This window comes from Anopheles merus, chromosome 2R (genome assembly GCF_017562075.2).
Source record: "Anopheles merus strain MAF chromosome 2R, AmerM5.1, whole genome shotgun sequence".
Taxonomy (NCBI): domain Eukaryota; kingdom Metazoa; phylum Arthropoda; class Insecta; order Diptera; family Culicidae; genus Anopheles; species Anopheles merus.
In genome coordinates this window covers 40707548-40728416 of record NC_054082.1, presented here as the reverse complement: position 1 = coordinate 40728416, position 20869 = coordinate 40707548, and the positions used below count along the sequence as shown (strand labels likewise).

The 20869-nt window shown below is 41.8% G+C and overlaps 1 protein-coding gene across 6 annotated transcripts in view; it reads right to left on the bottom strand.

Moving 5' to 3' along the window:
- LOC121590508 (allatostatin-A receptor) overlaps positions 1-20869 on the bottom strand; it is a 49514-nt gene that overhangs the window by 6503 nt on the left and 22142 nt on the right. For all 6 annotated transcript variants that reach the window (XM_041910260.1, XM_041910263.1, XM_041910259.1 and 3 more), the window contains exons 4-6: positions 20670-20800; positions 20124-20271; positions 3325-3443 (exon numbers count right to left, since the gene is read on the bottom strand). In XM_041910260.1, the coding sequence (XP_041766194.1) occupies positions 3325-3443; positions 20124-20271; positions 20670-20800 (398 nt within the window). The remainder of the gene's footprint in view (positions 1-3324; positions 3444-20123; positions 20272-20669; positions 20801-20869) is intronic.

Here is a 20869-nt window from a genome sequence, read left to right as displayed (position 1 = left end):
GTTTTGCTTGAAAACTGTCACGAAATGAAAACAAATAGAACCCGGCACAAAAAACAGCACATGAAATGGCGCTCGTGTATATATGTATAAATTACACGCCGAACTTGAAGCTTCATTTCCGTGTTTGCGGAAAAAGTTTCGTGGAGGCGCCTGGTGCCGGATGTGCCAGTACAACGAAGCGAGCTTAAAACATGAAACAGCTTTTCAGTGTCTGTTTCGCTACCCAGGCTAGTGATGGAAATTTATAGTGAAACGTTGTTGTTTCTCCCCCTCCAATCAGAGATAAAAGCGTCCGGTGCTCCGGGTTGGGTAAAGTGTCATTATCACGAGTTGTGCGGTTGTAGCTACGTGTGTGTGTTTGGGTATTCAAGTCGGTGCTTGAATTTACAGCTTACTGCCCCGCTAGGCACTTGTTGTTTGCTAAACATGCGGAACCATCGTGCCGGTGATGACACTCCGCACATTGGTGTGTTATTTTTGTAGCGTCAAAAGTCTTTCTTTGTCGGGCAAATCACTCCGCGTACCCGCGAGCTACAAATTGAATTTATTTTCCAGCTGTCAACGATTGAAGGGAGGACTCCAACGGACTCCGGTCATGCCAATTAGTAACAATAATAGCACGATCGCTCGTGTTCGATTATTCCTCCTCTTTGCGTGGCCGGCCACACTGGCGCGAAAGGCGACAGGCGTTCGAGTGTCTCTGGACGCTTCTTCCGCTTGTGGACGCTGCGGGCAACGGTCAACAACAATAATAGCAACCGAGACAGTCCGCTGGCAAATCTGGTTGATAATGAAATTAGGCAAAATCAATGAGCAATGCTGGTAAGGAGGTGAGGTGAGAGATAAGGCACATCGGGCGTTGCTGAAAGCAAGCTTAAACAAGCTGTCGTTTGAAGTAACACGCTTGTAATTGAATTGTTCGTGTACGGGGTTTGAATATGTGAAACGTTAAACGTGCAATACTTTTACACAAAAAATGATATAAATGTGCTTGTTAAAACGCAAGCTAAATATAGAAAATGTACTCCTAACTCCTAACTGATTGGTTCCATTAAGCTTCAGGGAGAAGAAAAATGTCAGCTCATTCCATTAAAAAAAAGATAAAAAGCATTTTGACAAAACTTTCCAAGCCACTTTTAACTCTGCTGAAAGTTTGTGGAAAACTTTTCTTGTTTTTTTATACTTCTTGCTCAACCTGTTTTACCTCGCTTACGATTGTTTTATTCTTCAAGTCCATCAATCAACCCACCACCAGGTTTCCACGCGTCTCTTCATGCATTGTTTGGATTGTTTTGTTGGTCAACACATCCCAAAGGTTAAAGTTGCCCTGTCAATCTGGCAGGAAGCTGGACGTGTGTTTGCACTTTGTGCCATTGAGATTGTTTTATTAGTCAAGTGTGTCCGGAAGTGCTAGCAAATGCCAGCAAAGGTTTATTTTTACTTTTCCTTCCTGTTTATCCGCTCACCTGGCAAACCGGTACGCTTGGGTCAAATGTTTACCTGCGAAAAGGGATGTGTAATCGTACCTCTGTGCAATGACAGTGTAAAGTTTGCCTTTTTGTTACAAGTTTATTGTGTTGTCCAAGATAATGTTGCAATGCATTGGGACAATATATTTTAAATGTGTTTTTTGGCGTGTTTTTATATTTTCTCTATTCTTGCATATCAAATTGCTTAGTTGGTCTATTTTTGCGTGAGTGCACTATTTTTAAATCGTTAAATCGGTATTTATCGGTAAAAAAACCAGTGTGCCTTTGCTTTCGAATGTTTAAACTCGCGCTTTAAAGTATTAATTTAAACTTAACTTCAACATCATTCCCTGATTAGTTGAATGATAAATAAATAATATATCAGACACAAGATAATAGATATATGTTGGTAGTCCATTTGCTTAAAACTGTAATAAATCGCATGAAAAATTAAATAAAGCATTTTGACACAAGTATCTTCAGATGCCTATTTGTGAACAAATCATCAAAATATTTCGATCCTTTTCCCTGTTCAATATTTTATTTTACTCCGTTCGCAGAACATGGTTGCCATAATATTCATACCAGACGGCAAAACTTGCATAACTAAAAATGTAAATAAGCTCTGCTCGTCTAGCTTAGTTTAATAATAGTAGTGAATCGATACCGACATAAAAAAGAAACTACACCTCAAAGTGTCTGTGTAATGAAAGCTGTCAGCAGTAACGGTGCAACGCATAAAAAAAGTATCGCTCATGATAGTTTCACGCCAACCGGCAGCTACTCATCTTAACCTCGAACGACCACTCAGCTGCACATCAAACGCCAACACCATGCTCTTGATAATTTATTTCCCTGTTTTTTTTTCTTTCCTTTTTTGTCTGCCTTCAAACACTTCACCAGCGATTCCGAAGAGCCATCTGAAACTGCTCTAATGAAGACTCATAAACATCACCATCTTCCGAAACCGGCACATCTAGCGTTCGGCAACCCTGGGAGTGCCCCGACACTCTTATGTACCGTGTGCTACGGCATATAACTTTTTGATGGCACGTAAATCAAATTGGTGCACCTAAATACACATACAAACATACGCGCCCGCACACACACACATACACACACTATCCCGGGTCGGTAATGTACTCGAGGTTGAACGGTAAACCCCCTCACCTCGGTCCAGGATAGGCAACGAAAATAAGGACGAAAGTGGAATGGCACAGTAAGAGCATGTTGAAAAATTGCAAATTAAACGTTTAAATATTTAAACAGATGATGGAACGTTGTTATGAGGTGGGGTGTTCTGCTTACAATTCGTGCCCTAAACAAGCGTCCTTAGGATAAGCGGCCAAGAAACGGATAGCAAAAGCGGTAAGAAAATGGTGACCGTGCACTAGACACGAGCAAGATGTATCATCATACGCACACACTGGACCGCGGTATTAAGATGCAGAAGATGGTGTACCGGGGGAGAGCAAATTGAATAACACCGAAATTGGTTGATCAGCCCAAATGGCACTGTTAATGCATTGGGCACAGGTTTGCTTGCGTTCGACTAAAAACCTCTGTCTTTAAGACACGCCGCTCGAAGGTGATCGGAGCAGTGGCGTAGCCTTACTAGCTTTACTGACAGCTTGCTCCATCGGAACCTTGTTTGGGATGGTGCAGCTGCCATTTCCAGCAACACGGTAGCCCCTGCTGATGATTTTCCAACATGCCGCCTTGACGTCTCGCGTGAAGCCGATCACGTCGTCGGCGTTGTTGCTCGTTGGTTGTTTACGTTTGTTTTGCCAGTGTGCTGACGAAGCAAGGAGTGCGCATTGGCGCACACTAGGGAGCGTGGATAATGTGTACGTACCTGGATTCCGCCGAGGCACGGCCTCCGGGGGCACCTTTCCATAGCCGTGCCAGCATGCCCATGTACAGGAAGGATATGAGCGACAGAGGCACCACGTACGATGACAGGAAAAATGACACCTGAAATGGAAGACGAAAGCAGACGAAGTTGATGAAAACAAACCGAATACAAACAGGCGCGAGAGGCGATGGTGATGATGCGTAACGCAACGCGTGAGACGCGATGGTGGGTGAGGTCGATAACAGCGCAGGACATGGATGAATCTGACGCGGGTCAGAAATCCCACGAGAAGCCACTGTGTGGCTCAGTGAAAGAGAGACAAAGGGACATCAATGGTGGATCATTGGTACAGAAGGTTTGTAGCAGATGGTATGTGTTTGGTATGGTGGAATAGGCAAAAAGGTAACAATTATTGTGTCTCTTTTAATCACTACTCGCTTTATGGCTGTAGAGGCATTGACTCAAAGGGATATATCTACCAAATTGAATACTTTGTGTCACGTTGCATAAACTGTCGTAAAGTGAGCCTTGTTGTTAAATGCAAAATGAGAAAATTGGACTAGATGATACTGCACATGATGAGCAAACATGGTTTATTGTGGGTTCAAATGAGCTACAATCGATTCATTAACACAGGTTAAAAAAGGTAGAAACTCTTTATTAAATTTTTCATGTGAGTTTCTTTGGTCTATATTCGTCGTTTTTTGCGTAACGATCTACGCGGTCTTGACAGTCTAACAGGGCTTCGAAACTTATTAGAACTACGAAGCCGAGGATTCAGTCCTTGCTATAGGAGGACCGTCCAGTTGGGAATCGATTCTGTCCGACGTTATAGCAACCGACGTTTCTTTTTCTAAAGGATTTTTAAGTACTGAAGTTTTCTTCCAATTCAAAAATATCCTATCTTATAAAACCCTATTATTATCCCAAATTATGCACTTTATTGTAATTTGCTCGAGTAGTCTTTATAAAAATAAAAATCGTTCATGCAGTTTCACTTACTCAATTGAAAAGGAACGTTAGCTGTAGTTGTCTAGAAATGGTTTCAATTTATTTTAAAAGTACACTGTTCAGTCACGCGTTCAGTATGACAAAACGTTATGAACACGTATAAGGAAACCACAATTTTATGTCATTTTTCACAATTGTTTCGATAGTTCCCGCTTCGATCGAGATTGAGAAACTGGTTGATGATTTGAAAGAGTTTATTCCATTGAAGCTTTTAAGCATTGTGAGATTGAAAGAAAATGTCGTAGGCCAGTATCTATCAACACATTAAAACCAAATTATCTATAACATATTTATTAGATACGAGTATTTCTGAAAATGCTCATACATTCAAGAAAATGTTATCTATTTGATGAACACTATGGCTTCCATGCGCAGCAAAGTGGCTCAAATATTCCTACGTATTTTGACGTTAACGTAACTGAAACCGACACTAAACAGGAAAACAAATTTAAAGTACATTTTATTTTGACTGATTTACAACATATCTAGCAGAGAGAAAAGAAAACACAATCTTTCACGAGTTAGTCAATTCAAGCATTAAACGAAGGACAGTATATAAGTATGCTTCTGATAAAGGTACATCTGTAATATTTGAGGCTCTTGCCTTATGGTTTTGTATGTAAAGCGTTGATATCATACTAGTCACAAAATGATAATTACGACGAAATAGGAGGAATACCATCATACAACATCCCATTTGTGAAAGGAAAATAAATGACGGAATTTAATTGTTAGTCCCAAAAGATCATTTTACATCAAGCACTAATGAGACAATAGTTTTTGGTTCATTTTTAGATTTTACTCAATTGATATTCATTACAAAACAGAGGGCTAACCACGCAGCAATCATCAATCAGCTTAGCAGACAAGCAGTTTTTTTTACTGATTACGGCTTCCTTTTGCCAGTGAGTGTAACAGGCACACAATCTAGAAACCCCGCTTTCTCTCCTAATCCTACGAAATGGGATGACTGAGCCAAAAGGAGGTGAAATCTCAAGCAGTTTCCATAAGCAGCGTATAGTTTTCGTAATAAAAGGCAGATAATTTGATCTAATTCGTTACGGAACATCAAACAGCCTGCGTGTTCAACGAGCGGCGGAAATTCAACCGCTCGAAGCGAGCGCATCGAAAATTGAAGCTTGCTCGCGAAACAGCATTCGACAAGCGATTACGGGTCAAAAGAGCTTTGTTGTAGATGCGCTGCAGTGTGGCTTCAAAGCAGAGCGCTACCGGATACCATCGTAAGTGTGCGCGGGTTGTGCGAGATTCATTGAAATTTGCTGAGTTTTATTCGCCCTGAAGCTGCTGTTTTAATCATAATTTCGGAGTAATTAGCCATAAGCGGATTTGCAGGAAATTGGCGCAGCAATGAGTGGCAGCTAAGGGGGGAGGCAAGGTAAACAGCTCGTTTGATTTTTCGGTTCATTTTGTGTAAGGTTCTCTTTGATAATTGCTAATTGAAAAGTAATTGTTTGCTTCTGATGTGTGAGTGTGATTATTTTTGTTTTTATTTTTTGGCAGTTGTTGGAAATCTTCTTAGCCGTCTCTTTGTTGTTTCGTGCCGTTTGCATGTAAACGTTTCACTGTGGGCGTAATCCACACCTGCTATTTTGAGAATTGATCCGTGACATTCCTGTGAAGTGAATTTTTGTTGTTGTTGGATCACTCCCAGTTTGTCCCAAGTTTGATATCACATGTATGTACTGTACATGTTCTCCTGCAGAATAGACTCGTTGTACAAAGGATTTGATCCTATGCGGATATGAAAGAGCGGAAATGGAATGCGGTATATAATCCCATTTAATGATGTCGTTAACATTGAATAAAACTAGTTAAATGAACGATGTCTATAACGTGTATTCATTTCATGGTAAGCTTAAATGACAGTATAAAATCTTAACTGTGGAATGTAACAAAAGGGATTATTGCATTATTGATGTGCGATTATTGTGTTGATGAGTGTTTAGGTATTTTCAGATATACGCTAACTTCAATATTCACGTATAAGGAAATTAAATTATATGAAATTTTGGGTAATTATGCTTGAAATCGTAAATTTTAGCCACTTTGTTAGTTACTTGATTTGATTCTTACTGAAGATTAAATTTTTTTACTTTTTAAAATGATTTTTTTAATTCAATCAAGAGAGTATTATTCCAATTAGTGAGTCGGGGAGAAGCTGTATTCTATGCTGCGATTGAATCTTTAGCTACTAGAGAAGCGGTTTAGTCTTATTATTATCTAACACATGTCTCATTGCAGTAACCATCATCGAGCTATGTGTGATTTGTATCCTTCGCATTTGTATTGTTTCAGCAGCTGTCAGTTTTAATCTTAACTCAATATGGATATTCCGTAGTTCCCATTTAATATACAGTACCATTCTATACTAGAATGTGATTGGATTCAAGCGAAAAATTGTCTTGCATGTCTTGGGAATAGGTTTAAAATAATAGAAGCAATCCAAGCCGCTTGAAATATATCGATGCAATCACGCCAAGTAATCAATAACTCACTCTTTTACACAAAGATATTTCCAGGGATGAGTGTGCCGCCGTATGTTAAATGAAGAAGTCATATCTATGTTGGAGTAACAAGGCCTGATCGTTCTTTCTGAATGAAAAAAAAAACTCCATATCGTTAGTATCTGTATCAAGATTTCGCAAATGGCACAAATACGAACTGCTATAACTTCTAGAGTCAACTGTTCTAGCACATAAAGAGAGAGAAAGATAACTAATAAGATACCAAATTGTAACAATAGCAATTCGATTTAAATTGAAACATGCTGTAAAGCTTATCTAAATTCTGCACATTAAATCTTTGCACGTGTAGTTGCTGCATCGTTTTACTAAATCGATAAAAAAAAGAAGTTTTTCATTATTCCAACACATATCGCAATCGGTGACAATTTAATAACACCGTACTATCCACCCGCTCGTCGTAAAGTAATTTCATCTCACACTTCCTGGTGGTACGATGCTAAAGGATTATGAGAAAAAATACACCATTCCTATGTTCCGAAGTAACACATTCCTAGAGCCAAAAATTGACATGATAATACCGACGCCACAAAGATGAACGGCGGTGTTCCTGTGCTGTCCCACGCTGCCTCTCTCCGCTTGGAGCGTGTACATTTTTAGGAAAATTCGAAACTCGAACCATAACACCGTGGGCATACGGCGTTGTGTGTGTAGCGATGTGGAAAATTCGTTTCCATGGACGGATGGAATTTGCGCTAATCCGGTAAAATGTGGCGTTTGGTTCTCGGTCCCTACTCATCCGTATTTTCTCTCTTCATTCTCGCTACCACCACACGTGTGCGTATCGTAATAGATGCATTTAACTTTCCTGTCGATGGTGAGTTTTACCAAATTGAGAATGCGCACAAAAAAAAAGAAAAACTTTGCTTTCTATATTAGCTAATGCAGCACATCGATGGAATGTGGGAACCAGTGTTTGGCAGCACGGAACGGCCAAGTTCGCAGAGTAAAGCCGATCAGAGCTATTCTGCCCACTGGGAGAATGTGTGAGGCTCTGCGCCATTCGAAGCGGATGGAAAAGAAGCTTACACTCGGTAGGTCCGCTACGCATATGGGACCCGCAAAAGGGGGAAAACATTTTTTCCCCATCATTTCAGTATGTGGAAAGTCATAACCGCAAAGGGTAGATTTACTTCAGGGCAGCATATAGAATGGCTTGTATCTGTATTTGTTTTTTTATTCATTCTTAAAATATTGCCAAAAATGAAACAACCAATAGAGGCGAAAATAGCACCAGCAAAATACAGATAGGCTGAAGATGAAGATGAAGATGCTTAGCATAGGCTTTTGCGTCCCACACTTTAATACGCTATTGTTTCATGATTGGTAAGAGTTTTCCACATCATGATTTCACGCAGCTTCTACAATCGATAAGCTCAAGCGCAATGAACGCGAACACATGGGCACACGGTTTGAATGTGATTGAGAAGAGCAAACCGCGTATCGATGCGCAAAATACGGTGAATCAATTAACAAACTTCGCTGAAGTAGTAGTGCGTGGGTTTTGGTGTAAGGGTAGAGCTGTTCGCTTAATCAGGCACATGCTAAGGTACGCCCATGATCGCATTAATGCCGTTGATTAATTTTGATGAATTTCTCGTGCTGGCGAAGGAGCAATCTTCCTACCAGCAGCTTTCATTTTCATCCTGCTCGGGTTTGTTGTTGCAATGTGCAGTGATTGTGGAGCTGGATTTTGGCTCAGCTCGCTGCTGTGAGGGTGTTTCGTTTTGTTGATTTATGTAAAAACCGGACAGTTGAATAGGATGGGGCTTCTTAATTTGTAGAAGCAAAGATAGCAATTGCGCATTACTCTCATTTAATTAATAGAAGATATAAATTTGTTCCCTAAGGCAACAATTCGCGGTGGAACAAGTGATGGTGGAATGGGGTTCATTTCAGGCAAAATAATTCTGTCTGGGGTTAACACTCTAATGGAATGTTTTAATTAGAACGAGATTTATAGTTGTACCCTTTACCCGATTAAATGCGTTGGTTCGACATTTTTTTGACAAATAGCAACACATCGATTGATTACAAAGTAATATTAACAATTCTGATTATAAGTATTATAACAATTGTAACCAAATAATTCGTGATTAATTCACACAATTACAGAAGCAACTGGTGTTGCTCTAATGTAGACATGTTTACAGTAAGAGCACAGTATGCGTAAGAAAATGCCGTCGTATTGTGTCAAAATGATGGAATTCAATAAGTGGATGACAGTCGTGGTTGCAGCAATGTCTGTAAGGACCTTTTATTAGTATTATGGTATCTTCTCTCGAAATTATCAGACATTACGTTATTTATTAATATTATGAAGAAAGTATGTATAAGATTATCAATCTTCAACTGTGACGGTACTATAGAACAGCAGGTTTTTATTTCTCCATCATTACATTCCATTTCAACTAAATTTGGTCTGATGCTATAGAATTTGAAAACCATTCATTGAGACACCCGACCTCTTCTTCTCAGTAAATTCCGAGATAATCTTCAAAATACACACCACTGTATTTATAGCCAAAGCCAAATTGCGGCGCCAGCAGCAGGAAAGCTGCAGAACAAAACCTGCTCGAAAGTTGGTTCATCAATCAGCAAGATTAGAAATTTCAAGACTGGTTTATTTTTAAGCGCGAACAAAAAGTTCCTCGCCCATCCGCCCATCTCGCAACGCGTAAATACTTTAAGTGAAACTAATTTTGTGGCAATTCTTTAACCCCCCTACCTAAAGGTCACGACACTTCGTCCCGGTTTGTCCTGGCGACTGGTCTGAAGCCGGCGAAAGAGTTAGCTACCCCAATTTGCGCAAACCAAGGACATGTCGATGGTTTTCGAAATTATCGCGGTAAGAACATTCATTCCCGCTGCGTGATTCAAGGATCCGAGTCAAAACGGTCCGGTCCGGAGATACCTTCCAATCATCGCGTTCCACAATCTCCGGGAAGCTAATTTGACACTTTGGAATGCTTGATGAAAGACCGAAAGTTTGGGTAGGAGCGCTACAAACGGTTGCGCTAACGAAGGGAGCGTCCCATCCGGTGTGCGGAGCTGTGGGGAAAAGTTTGCACTCGACGATGGTCATAAGAAGGATCGTTCGTTCAGAATAAAGTTTTAACTTCTTCATTGAAAAAAAAAAGAATAACAAACAAACCCTGTCACCCTAAATGTTGTCCGGTAAGCTGCTTTCTCTTTTCAGATCTTTCTGCTACCGGGAAGGGAGTGAAGACTCTTGAGATTCGTTTATTTCACTGACACATAAAACAATCCTTAGCAGGTCCATCCACAAACCAAAACCGGTGCACATGCTATCACTTTAGTTGGAAACGATGGATAAAATTTGACTCATGTTTGGAAAATGTTTCACCGAGTAGATTGGTGCGGTCGAAACAAGTTTTTGAGCAACTCGCTAAACAACACCGAAACGGAACCGCTACGGAACTGAGTTCCGAGACGGGCATCACGTTCCAAGGTCGGTTTTGACCGACACACAGCCACAATGGGATGCTGTGGTTGCTCAGTCATCACATAGGGCAACAAACTGCAGCAGGAAGCGGGAAGCAATTAATATCGCATCCCATAAGAACATGTCAGTCAAATTTCGCGACTGTCCCGTACGAATCTTTTTCGCTTTTGCTGCTGCTGCTGCTGCTAACAAATTCGATTCTGCGGGCAGTATCCTGTCGTCCCTAATCGCTTTCCATGCTCCGTGCGCACGCTGTCGTTCCATTAAATTAACTTTAAAACTTTTGACAGTTGAACGTTTTCTTTTGTTTTGTGAAGGTTGTACAAATGCTGTCCCCGCTCCCGTCCCGCGATCGCCATGGAAATGTTGTGAAGCGGGTTGTTTGGAAATTGGAAAGTTTTCAGCAGAGCGAAAGGCGATGACATGCGGTATGTCGCGTGGGACGAGGCAGCATAACGAGCACCAGCTAACTAGCTTGAAGCAGAACAATGTAGAACGTAATGCTGCGAACGCCCCTGTGTTCTCACTGGTGCTTGCTACTCGAAACAGTTCTGCGCCACAGCCTCTCGCAGTCAACAGCACGGGCATGGCAACCATTGGGTTGTTGTGCCGGAAGTCGTTGCGAGAATGGAATCCACCGCGTAATACGTGCCATTTCCCTCCGGCATGTTCAGATCGGTTCGGGTGAGTTTATACTCGGTTCATTACCGGAAACGCGCGTCAATAAATGGATTAAAATTGGCAATACCCTCGTCCCCCGCCGGGCTGGCCTGGTAGCGAGATGCATAGCAACGTCCCAGTGGCCACATTCTAACCCAATTTCCGTGCAGGGACCTATTAATGGTTTGACGGTTTTTTTTCCTGTCCTGCTTTCGTGGCAAGTTGCATTTGCATACACTGACGCTGCCGCTTGCAAAGATTCGGATGATGGACACTGGCGTGGACATAATTACAAGTTGATCCAGCTGGACACAGCAGAACGCTACGCTACGGTGGCGAACGGAAGCGTAGAATGCAGTTTCCCGGATGTTTTACTGGGCAGCCACTTTGCTCGTGGGTCGACGACGCATGGGATGCACTTTAATTTAATCTACGTTGCTATAAATGTTGATTTAGTAGTGCGGTGGCGATGTTGCTTCTGATTGTACAGTGAGTTTTTACACAAAGGTTCGCCTGTGGCTGGACATAGGATTTGGAGAGAGTTTGTAGGGATTTTGCATCTTTTGACCTAAACTTTTTTTTTGTTTTCACCGAAATGCCATGCCACAATCGCTTCGTATGAATTTCAAAGAGTAAATAACATTCATGCTCATGCATTTCTTGATAATGGATAATATTTTTCCACAAACATTGCACTGCTGTGTACAGGGAAAAAAACTCACCAATGGCAACATCGGGTTTGCTCGAAAACCATAAAATTCTTGGATATGGTTTTTTGTTATTAATCCACCCTTGTGATGTTTTGTGTTCTGTTGCAATCAACACTGAAACTCTTTACATTCAGCAAGTTTACTTGTTCTAGGCAGCATCTCGTGATGGCTTGTGTAAATGTGCATCTTTTTGTGAAGGACTTCTTTCTTTCTTCTCGTTTTTAGCTTAAACTGAACACGGACTGGGTATCTTTCTTTAGTGCTAGTTCTGCCATCTGTTTAAAGTGTATCCTTTTTCGATAACTTCTTTTTACAGGGGTGAGCAACCTTATGAACTTTTGGTTGGTAGAAAAATAAACATTCGTCAAATATAGACTGATTTACTTAAATCGAATGTTTTATAAAGGTTTGAAATTCAGAACAACACAAAGATATATTCATCACATGCTTCATACTCCACTTTAAATTTCTGAATTTCAGATTGCTGGCGTAAGAATGCTATTACAATGTAAACTGAAACAAAAATTTCGTACTTATTAAGCTAGTTAGTCCTAAAAGTATTAAGCTCGCAGCACTGTCATGTGACCATCCTAATCGAGAAATAAATACATACATAAATAGCGCATAAGCTAACAAAACCAACCAACAACGACATTTGGCAGATGGCATAATCATACGATACGTTCAAAGATTACAAGTTGAGATAATTAGTCCGATACGAGCTCCAGTTGCTCATCCCTCCCTAGAACGCAGTATCTGCTGCAATAATCTGTTAGTTTTGGGAGAGAAATACGTGGGAGATTCGGTGTGGTATGAAATATGGAACCGGGTAGTTCGGGTAACTAGCTATCCGATGGACACATTTCGCCCAAGCTAATCCTTCCCCGAGCGGTTCTGTTGCTCATTCTCCGGTTCTGCTTCACCGGGCTCAAGAAGTTTCAAGTGAAACAATACGGGACACTTGTTTCGCCGTGACTCATGCTGTCGTGGACCGTCGCCTGTCGCCGAACGGCTAAGCTTGTTCAAATGTTGCACCAGTCGCCGACCAACACTGGGCGGATCTGATTTTATGGCAAAGTTTTTGGCTCCCGTCCCTGAGGAACGACGACAGCGACCGTATTGGTTAGGGTGACTTTACCAAACCGAGCGAACTTTAAAAAGGAGGGAAATAGTGTTGTTGCCTTGCACCGTCGGTACTGCTGGGGTCGCTTTAGTGTACTTCAACATGGCTGGGATGGCAAGCTGGTACGCTCGACGCTTGCCAGTGGGGTTGTGGATAGTAGAGTGATAAGCGGGGCGACTATGGGCTTCGAACGACGAGATCCGTTCGCCGCGGTTGTCAGAAGGCGCTCACTTGGCGCTCAGTTTTAAAATAACGTACCATTGAGAGACCGTAAGAAGCGCGTGAAAGAATGAGTTCTACCTGCCGGGGACGAACGTTCCCGTTTGTATGGGGAGAAATCCGCGAGGTTTTGCGCTGCGGATTTGAAACGAATGTTGTTTTCAATGTAACGTTTTGCTTTAAATTTTGCTTTAAATGATTGAAGTAAATTGAACTTAGAGGTATGTAACATTTTGAAAATGTTTTGTGATCTATATATATAATATTATATTATATTATATACCTACAAATAGAAAGTACATAAAGTATTATGCAATAACATAATAATATATATAAAGATTAATGTTTTTCGCATTAATTTGTTACACTGCTGAAAACTTTATAGAAAAATATTGCTAAACATTTTCACCATGTAAATAACGTTTATAACTCTTTAAAATAAAATCAATCAGTATTTTTATACATTTTTATAAAGTAAATCCAATCCGGTCGTCCCTCCTAAATTTGAACTAAGTTCATTTAAAATTTCAAGAAAGTGAGTAAAGCTGCCTTATAATTGATAACAAATCATCCAATAATGATGTAACGAATGAAATCCAATACCAACGGCAAAAAAGATCAAAATTCAAAACTTTACCATCCTTGAATCGTAGATATAAACGTCTTTAAATTATTGACAGTTGTATCTCATGATTCTCATTCTCTCATGAGCGTCGAACGGATTTCGTCGTTCGAAGCCGGTACTCGCCCCGAAGGTTTGCTACTTAATTGGGCAGGCGACTAATTAAAATAGATGTGTAAGCATAAATATTTTGAAATTATTGTTACCACTCCTACGGAACTGATTTGTTGTTTATTGTATCGCCCTGTAGAAAGTATAGAACAAATACTTGGTAGACGTTATGATTCATAAGCCGCGAACGTAAATTGCCACGAATAGCATCGCACAATTCATTAGATGTTTTGTGAATAATCATTCGCCTTCCGGGCGCGTTATGAAGCGACAACGGAATCATGCAAAAAATAACGTTTCCGGCAAAGGCCTGTTTTTACGCTAAGCTGGAATTTTGCAATGACCGGAAGGGGGCGGCAGCATAAATTTCACATTAAACGTTCGCCGCTATAAACCAACCCTAGGGGCCGTTTGGAGCTTTGGCACAAGATTTTGCAGCCGGCGGCCAATGGAAAGAGGATTAGGCAACCCTTTTTTGTTAAGCGTGAAAAAGTGTTAAGGTTCCGACCAGTGTCCCGCCCGCTCGACGGAAGTGGGTCGTAAACTAAGGGTACAGGGCCGTGTTTGATTCCACTTTTTTTATTGCATCCCGATACAAAGTGTGCAGAATAATGGTGCTTACGATACAAAGTTTGTGCGCGTGGGTAAACATTCTCAACATGAAGGAGCTGCGACGGAACGTGGGTTTAATATACTTGTGACGAACGTTTCGCGTATTGTGATTGTGTTTTGCGAAATGCATGGTTTATTATTCAATTGGTTGTTGGAATTGCACGGCGCTGGGAATTGTGCTTCTAATTCAGTGTACAGTGTGCATCAAACTGATGATTGCTTGTGAGATTAAATTCATCAATTCAGGTGTTTTGTTTTTCTCACACAAAGAAGTGTAACATCCACCAACTTACTGTTCGACAATCCTATTACACAATGTATGTATTTTTTGTCTTTTTTCAAGTTTTTTTAAACAAAAACTTCCTTACAAATACATAAGAATGGTAGCCATTTTTTTTAGCAAGATGCTATCCACCAGATGCACAAATTACCATTCGCCTTTGGTTCAAACTCTTTGCCAAAGCTCAGTACAATGGTACGCTACTTTGTTGTTCTTTATTTTCCCGCATTCAATGGATCATGTTCCTGTCGCTTATTCGTACCAAATGATTGGCATTCCTTGAAACGTGGCAAACATTTCGAATGCGACGTGGAAGCTGGTTGAATGCTCGAGATGCAGGTGTACCGTACGAGCACACGCGAATCGCACACTTAAATTGTTAGTGAATAAATTTACAACTCATTGCACTCGTACGTTTGTCAGCGTGTCTTTCGTTCTCTTCGCTTCTCAGATTGTGGATGTAATGTTTTGAGACTTACAGGAAAATAACGCATAACTGAATGGATGAGTCAATGGTATCTTTCTTGCTCAAGTTAGTATGCAACGTCGAGGATATTTTTATTGTTACAATTTTAACGTTATTTCGTCAAGTTTTTTTTAATTCCTGTTAAAATGTTTTGTTTTTTTTTTAATGTATTTTTTTGTCTATTGTTGTTGAATTACAGCTCTTCACAATTTGTTGGGTACTTTTAGAAGATCGGATTCGACAGGTTGACCCTTTTTCAGAATTTTCTCGAGTTGAACATTTGGGCATGGCAGTCATTGGTCGACTTAAATTGTTGAAGAGCGTATGGTTCATTGGCTTCAACCTTTTTTTCTGGCATTGTGATAGAAAACTAACCTCACGACCGAGCATATCGCATCAAACGAGACAGTCAATGGAAATTGAAACGGTACAATATCGCGTTTTTGAAGAAGTACGATCAAATAATCCGCTCCGAAAAATTTGTTTGCAGAATGGCAATGACCTTACATCGAATCATTTGAGAATTTACAGTGCTCTAAAGGCATTAAGGTAGTAAAAACACTACATACAGAACTCGCTGGTGGTACAGTCTTCAACGCGTACGAATTAACCGCATGCCCGTCATGGGTTACAAGCGCCGAATCGTATGAGTCGTGGCCCCCATACTTAGGACTGACTATCCTGCTATGTGTAATCATTAGTAAGTCACTGAAAGCCCAATGCTCACTAGTAGTACAGACAGGCCTTGACTCACTAGTGGTACAGGCAGGGCTTGACTGACAACGGTTGTTGCGCCAAAGCAGAAGAAGAAGATTGCTTTTTACAATGAAAAATATTCATTCCCTCTTCCAAAATTTCTGTTCGTAAATCTTAAACACAGCTTCCATTAAGAGTTATTATTCCTTCTCGATTACGCGATCGAAACTTTTTCGACGTAAGACTGTTGAAAATTACCACTAAGCCTTTCCTATTTCCATTCTTCACAAGAAACAGCCTAATAGCTGGTCCCACATTCTCGACGCTATGCATCATTGCTTTTGATTATGTAAAAATATTCTTCATCAAATTCCTGTGAAGTGTGTGGGCCTGTTTTGTACGGAATTTTATTCTCGCTACTCTTTAGTTTGTTGCCTGTTCGCTGTTGGCATCCGGCATCCCTCCGACTAGCGCAAACGAGAGTGCAATCGTGAGACGTGCGGTATGGGCCAGCCTGCTGGGAAGGATGAGTGAGGAATCCACAAGTGAGTGGTTTTTACTCGCAACCAACACGGGCAGGGGTTTGTCTTTCGGAAGTCCTTCTGCGGGAGTGCTCCCGCTACGCCAGTTTATGGAAGTTTTATTGGCACAAAATTTCACGCACCAATTGCCGTAATGTGCTGTGTGATGTAATTTTATGAGGTTTTTGAATGTTTTTCTATTTGGTTCTGTTGTTGCCGCCGTTGCTGCTACTGCTGCTGCTGCTGCTGCTGTCCATGGTGCTATTGCTCTAGTGCGATGCTGAAGCCCGAAACCCGTTTCGGTGATTACAGTCGAATGGTTGACGCAAATAGCTTTTTCCCGGGAATTATACGCCACAGTCTATCTCCGTATTCTTTGCATAATTCGAAATATAAAATTATGGGTTTGCTGGAAGATGTGCAAATTGATTTGGAAATTTGCTTGCGTCTGTTTTGCGCACGGCAAGGGCCGCAAAAGTGTATGCTCATCAAACAATTTGTGCGATTGGCGAAACGCTTCTGCATTAGATTAAATTTATCCGAACGTACCTGACCGACCACCATAAACCCGGAATGGCGGGACGAGCACGGTTTTGAGGGTTGTTGCGGTGGGCGAGGGGCGTATGGTATGAAGGAACTATAAAATCGAGAAAGAACCCAATCAATCGGAAATGCAACGAAGTGTGTTAACGATGCTTGTATCTTCGCGCACCGAGTGTGCTGTGCTGCTCTGGAACGGATGAGGTACGGTTTTTGGGACCGTTCTGTGTGACCATTCAAAGCGTGCCCGTTTTGGTGCGGTCCTATTAGACCCGTAGCTATGGCAATCGGCTCGGAATCCCAGCTCCAAGGTTCGAGGCATTCGAACCAATTTCATTTAATAGGGTTTGAGTGAAGGAAGCCTACGATGAGCATCATCGATTTGCGATTCGCGCGGAATTTAATGAGCAGCCGTGGGCCGAACGGGCCGGCGGCTTTGCTCTTACTGCCAGAAATTAATCATCGACTTGCTGCCATACTCGTGCATAATGAAACTGCGATACAAAAGCGTGAGTGGTGCTGAGCGCTTCGAAGCGTTCCAGGAATGGCGGATGTACTCTGATAAAGTTCCGCATGCTGTTGGAACGTTATTTTGTAACTACTCGTTCAATACAAGTATGGGGAAATTTGTCTTCAATGAGCAGTACAGTGTACAGCGACAGAAAAGAGTTCGATCTTGATACCCCAACCAACTATGAAAGACGGCTATGAATTGAAAATGCCAGAAACATGAATCGGATGCATCTAAGTGGGACACGTGCAGGATCAGTTCGTCTGCCAATGTATTCTAGCTGCTGTGTTTTGTAGAGTGGAGTAGAGGAAGAAAAAAAAGCACACATACACCCATTTGACGATCAAACAGTGTAACGGATATCCGTGCTCGATGGCAGAGTGTTTTGAATTTGCGATAGCTCCTGCTGTTCGCAGATCAAAGAAAACAAACCCGGCGAGTGTGTCGAATGATGAAGTAATACGATTCCTTTGCACGGTGGACATGTTTGAAAATCTTCACAGCCCACGCACTAGAGCAGCATTCTGTTTTCTTCTAAATGAAGCTTTTAATATCTGCACAGCTTGAGAACTTTCGGGCGTAGGTTTTGATGTTGTCTACATTCTATTTATTTAGCATTACTTGATGTTGGAAACTTTTTTTTATCCTCTCCGTTCAATAGATATTATGGAACAGAGTTGCTTCAGATCCAAACACACGTGGCCCCTGAGTAAAAACACTTTGCTTTGCTAATCTGTTTGCATCAGAGCAGAATGTTGGGTTTTTTTCAATTTGTATAAAATCTTAATCAAAAAGATGTAGAATATTGATCACTATTACATTAATTTAATCAAACATCCGTGGCAACGAGGAGACAGCCGTGTGAGAAAAGTTTTCGACAAGAGTTTTTACAGCTTGCCACACACAACTATGATCATGGCTGCTTAATAGCCACCTTTCTCCTTATGCAATACGTTTCAAAACATGTTAAACCGTTTTACAATTTAATGGTTTGCATTTAATCGATCATGAACGTACATGTTTAAACCTTCATTCACTCTCGTCGCAAACATGGCTTTCTTTCCGCCGGAGTAAGATAAAAATAGCTCGAGCTTGAAAAGATGGCTCGTTCCATCGAGAAGACAGCGTACACGCGCTCCTTCGACGGCAGTATTAGAATCGGCATGTAGCGAACTGAAGCATGAAACCACTAACCGGCTTTGGTTTGCCTCCGCATTTCCACAGCATGTTACGCGATGTAACTAAGCATGCCCCACAGCTTAATGTCCGTTTCGAGGTGAAGTTCAGCCGCACAAACTGGGAAAAGCTTCGGAGATGGGTTCATGTTTTTCAGGTTCCATTTATTTTTTTTTTCATATATTCCCTGTCTCTCAACTGCTCTAAATGAGTGTGGACCCAGCTAGTGTGTCGGTGCTTGCTCCGTGCAAAGCGTACCAAGCATGTTTAGCTCGCTGCTGTTAAGAGAAGAAGTACTTTACAACGAACGCTCGCCATAACGCCAACCAAGGGGACCGACACGATGTACTATATTTGCTTCGTATGTATTTGTTTACATGCAATGTTTGTTTTGCAACGTGAGTGCGGTAGAACGGCGAAAGAAGTGGCGACTATACGTAGGGACGCACTGGATGCATTCCATGAATACCCTCTGGCTCTTCCAAAGATAGACGACCAATGGGAGCCTGTACTAGCCGCCAACAACGAGCCGGAGGATTGTTTATTTTCTCATTTTCTCTGAGGCGTACCTATTCCGCGTACCTATATCGATGGTCGTGGAGCCGCCCGTTGCTGCAACATCCCAGAGAGGCGATTCGAGCACGAGCTTTCGCCCATCATCGGGCGCTTGGGTCCGCTGCGTACTACTGAATGGGCTTCGCGTGTAATGGAGCGCATTCGCAATGCTGTGTCCGGAATTTGTATTGGTTTTTATTCCGTCTGTGTCTGCATCTTTGCCACTCTCACGAGGGCGCAATGGTTACTTGCTACTAACCATTGCAGTAGCCCCAGGGTGGTCTAAGGTTTTATGAATATTTTGCAGATTTCTTTTACTTCCGTTCCTGTCTGATTTCGCTTGACCTAAGCGGGTATAATGCTACCACGGTTTGCACGGTGCGGAGGCGCATTATTGCGGAAACTGTGTGTCCATTAAACTGTTACGCCTGGCGAGCGAACACAACGGAAGCTCGTCTGGAGGTTGTGTTGTTCACCTTTGCAGTAACGGTGTGCGGGCGGTGAGTGTGAAAAAAACAATGCAAAATTGAGCGGTAGCAAGAAATGGGAAGCGTAATTTTCTATTTATGTGTTTCACGTGAAACTGGATGGTATGCTTGTTTGTTTATTTATAAGAAAGGCACTGCTCACTGCATTATCGCACGTTCCAGAATATGTTACTGCGTCTGTTACTGTACTTCGTAAAAAATGAAGCAGCAAAAATCCAGGTTTCAGATCATTTAATCAGTCTTCGAGTATTTCATCATGCGTTTCAGATCTTGATATCTCAATAGCAAATGATGTGATAAATCACAAACGCAAACGCTTACCAACGCACCAGCTTTCGAGATGGTAATTGGTAATCAACGCCAAACAACGGATAGAAAGGATTCAATTAGGATGCCTGCAACATCCTAGGTAGTAGGTAATTAAATGTGTTGTGCTAGTGATGATAAAATGGGTGCAAAAAGAACATCAATGTGTGTGAATCTACTTACATGAAAGGCAACTAAGCTGTAGCCTTCATTGTGAAGAAAAAGGCATGCCGTATAATAGCCACCCTGGCGTGGATAGAACAGCACTCCGTGCGAGATGGCCACCGGTATGGCCGTCGTTAGGATGACAAACCACGTCAAGCAAATAGCACTGCGAAGTAAAAAGAAGCAAAAGTAGACCGAGCGTTAGAGGGAGAGAGAAAAATCGATTCAGTTAAGCATCGAGCGATAAACTGAGTCGAATCAAAACGGATTGTCATCACACCGGATCGGTAGAGGGTTTAAGCGTGGGGACCGTGTATCGCCCCCCACTAAAAGCGATGATGAGCGATTCCTCATTTTGCCTAGTTGTAACATACAAGCTAAGAGGCTATTTGTCATCCTCAAGTGGACAAGGCAAATCAATCGAGCCAGCCATCGCACGAGCCAGAAGGGCCGTACAACAACAACAACAACAACAAAAAAGACATCGCATGCAGCGAGAGTTTGCGTCTTTTCGTTCGAGGAAAATTAACCACGTGCCAGCGAGCAGCTAAGGAATCCACTTACAGTGAAGCATTTCGCTCGGTACGAATGGACATACTGGTGATGGGATGTACCACTGCCAGGAACCGATCCAGCGACATCAGGACGAGTGTGTACGCGCTGGCATGTGCCGTGACGACGATCATGTACTGGACCTGTCGAAACGAAAAGAGAGCAGAAATGGGGGCATTAGCAAGCGACTTGCAGCTTCCCTACGGAGCTGT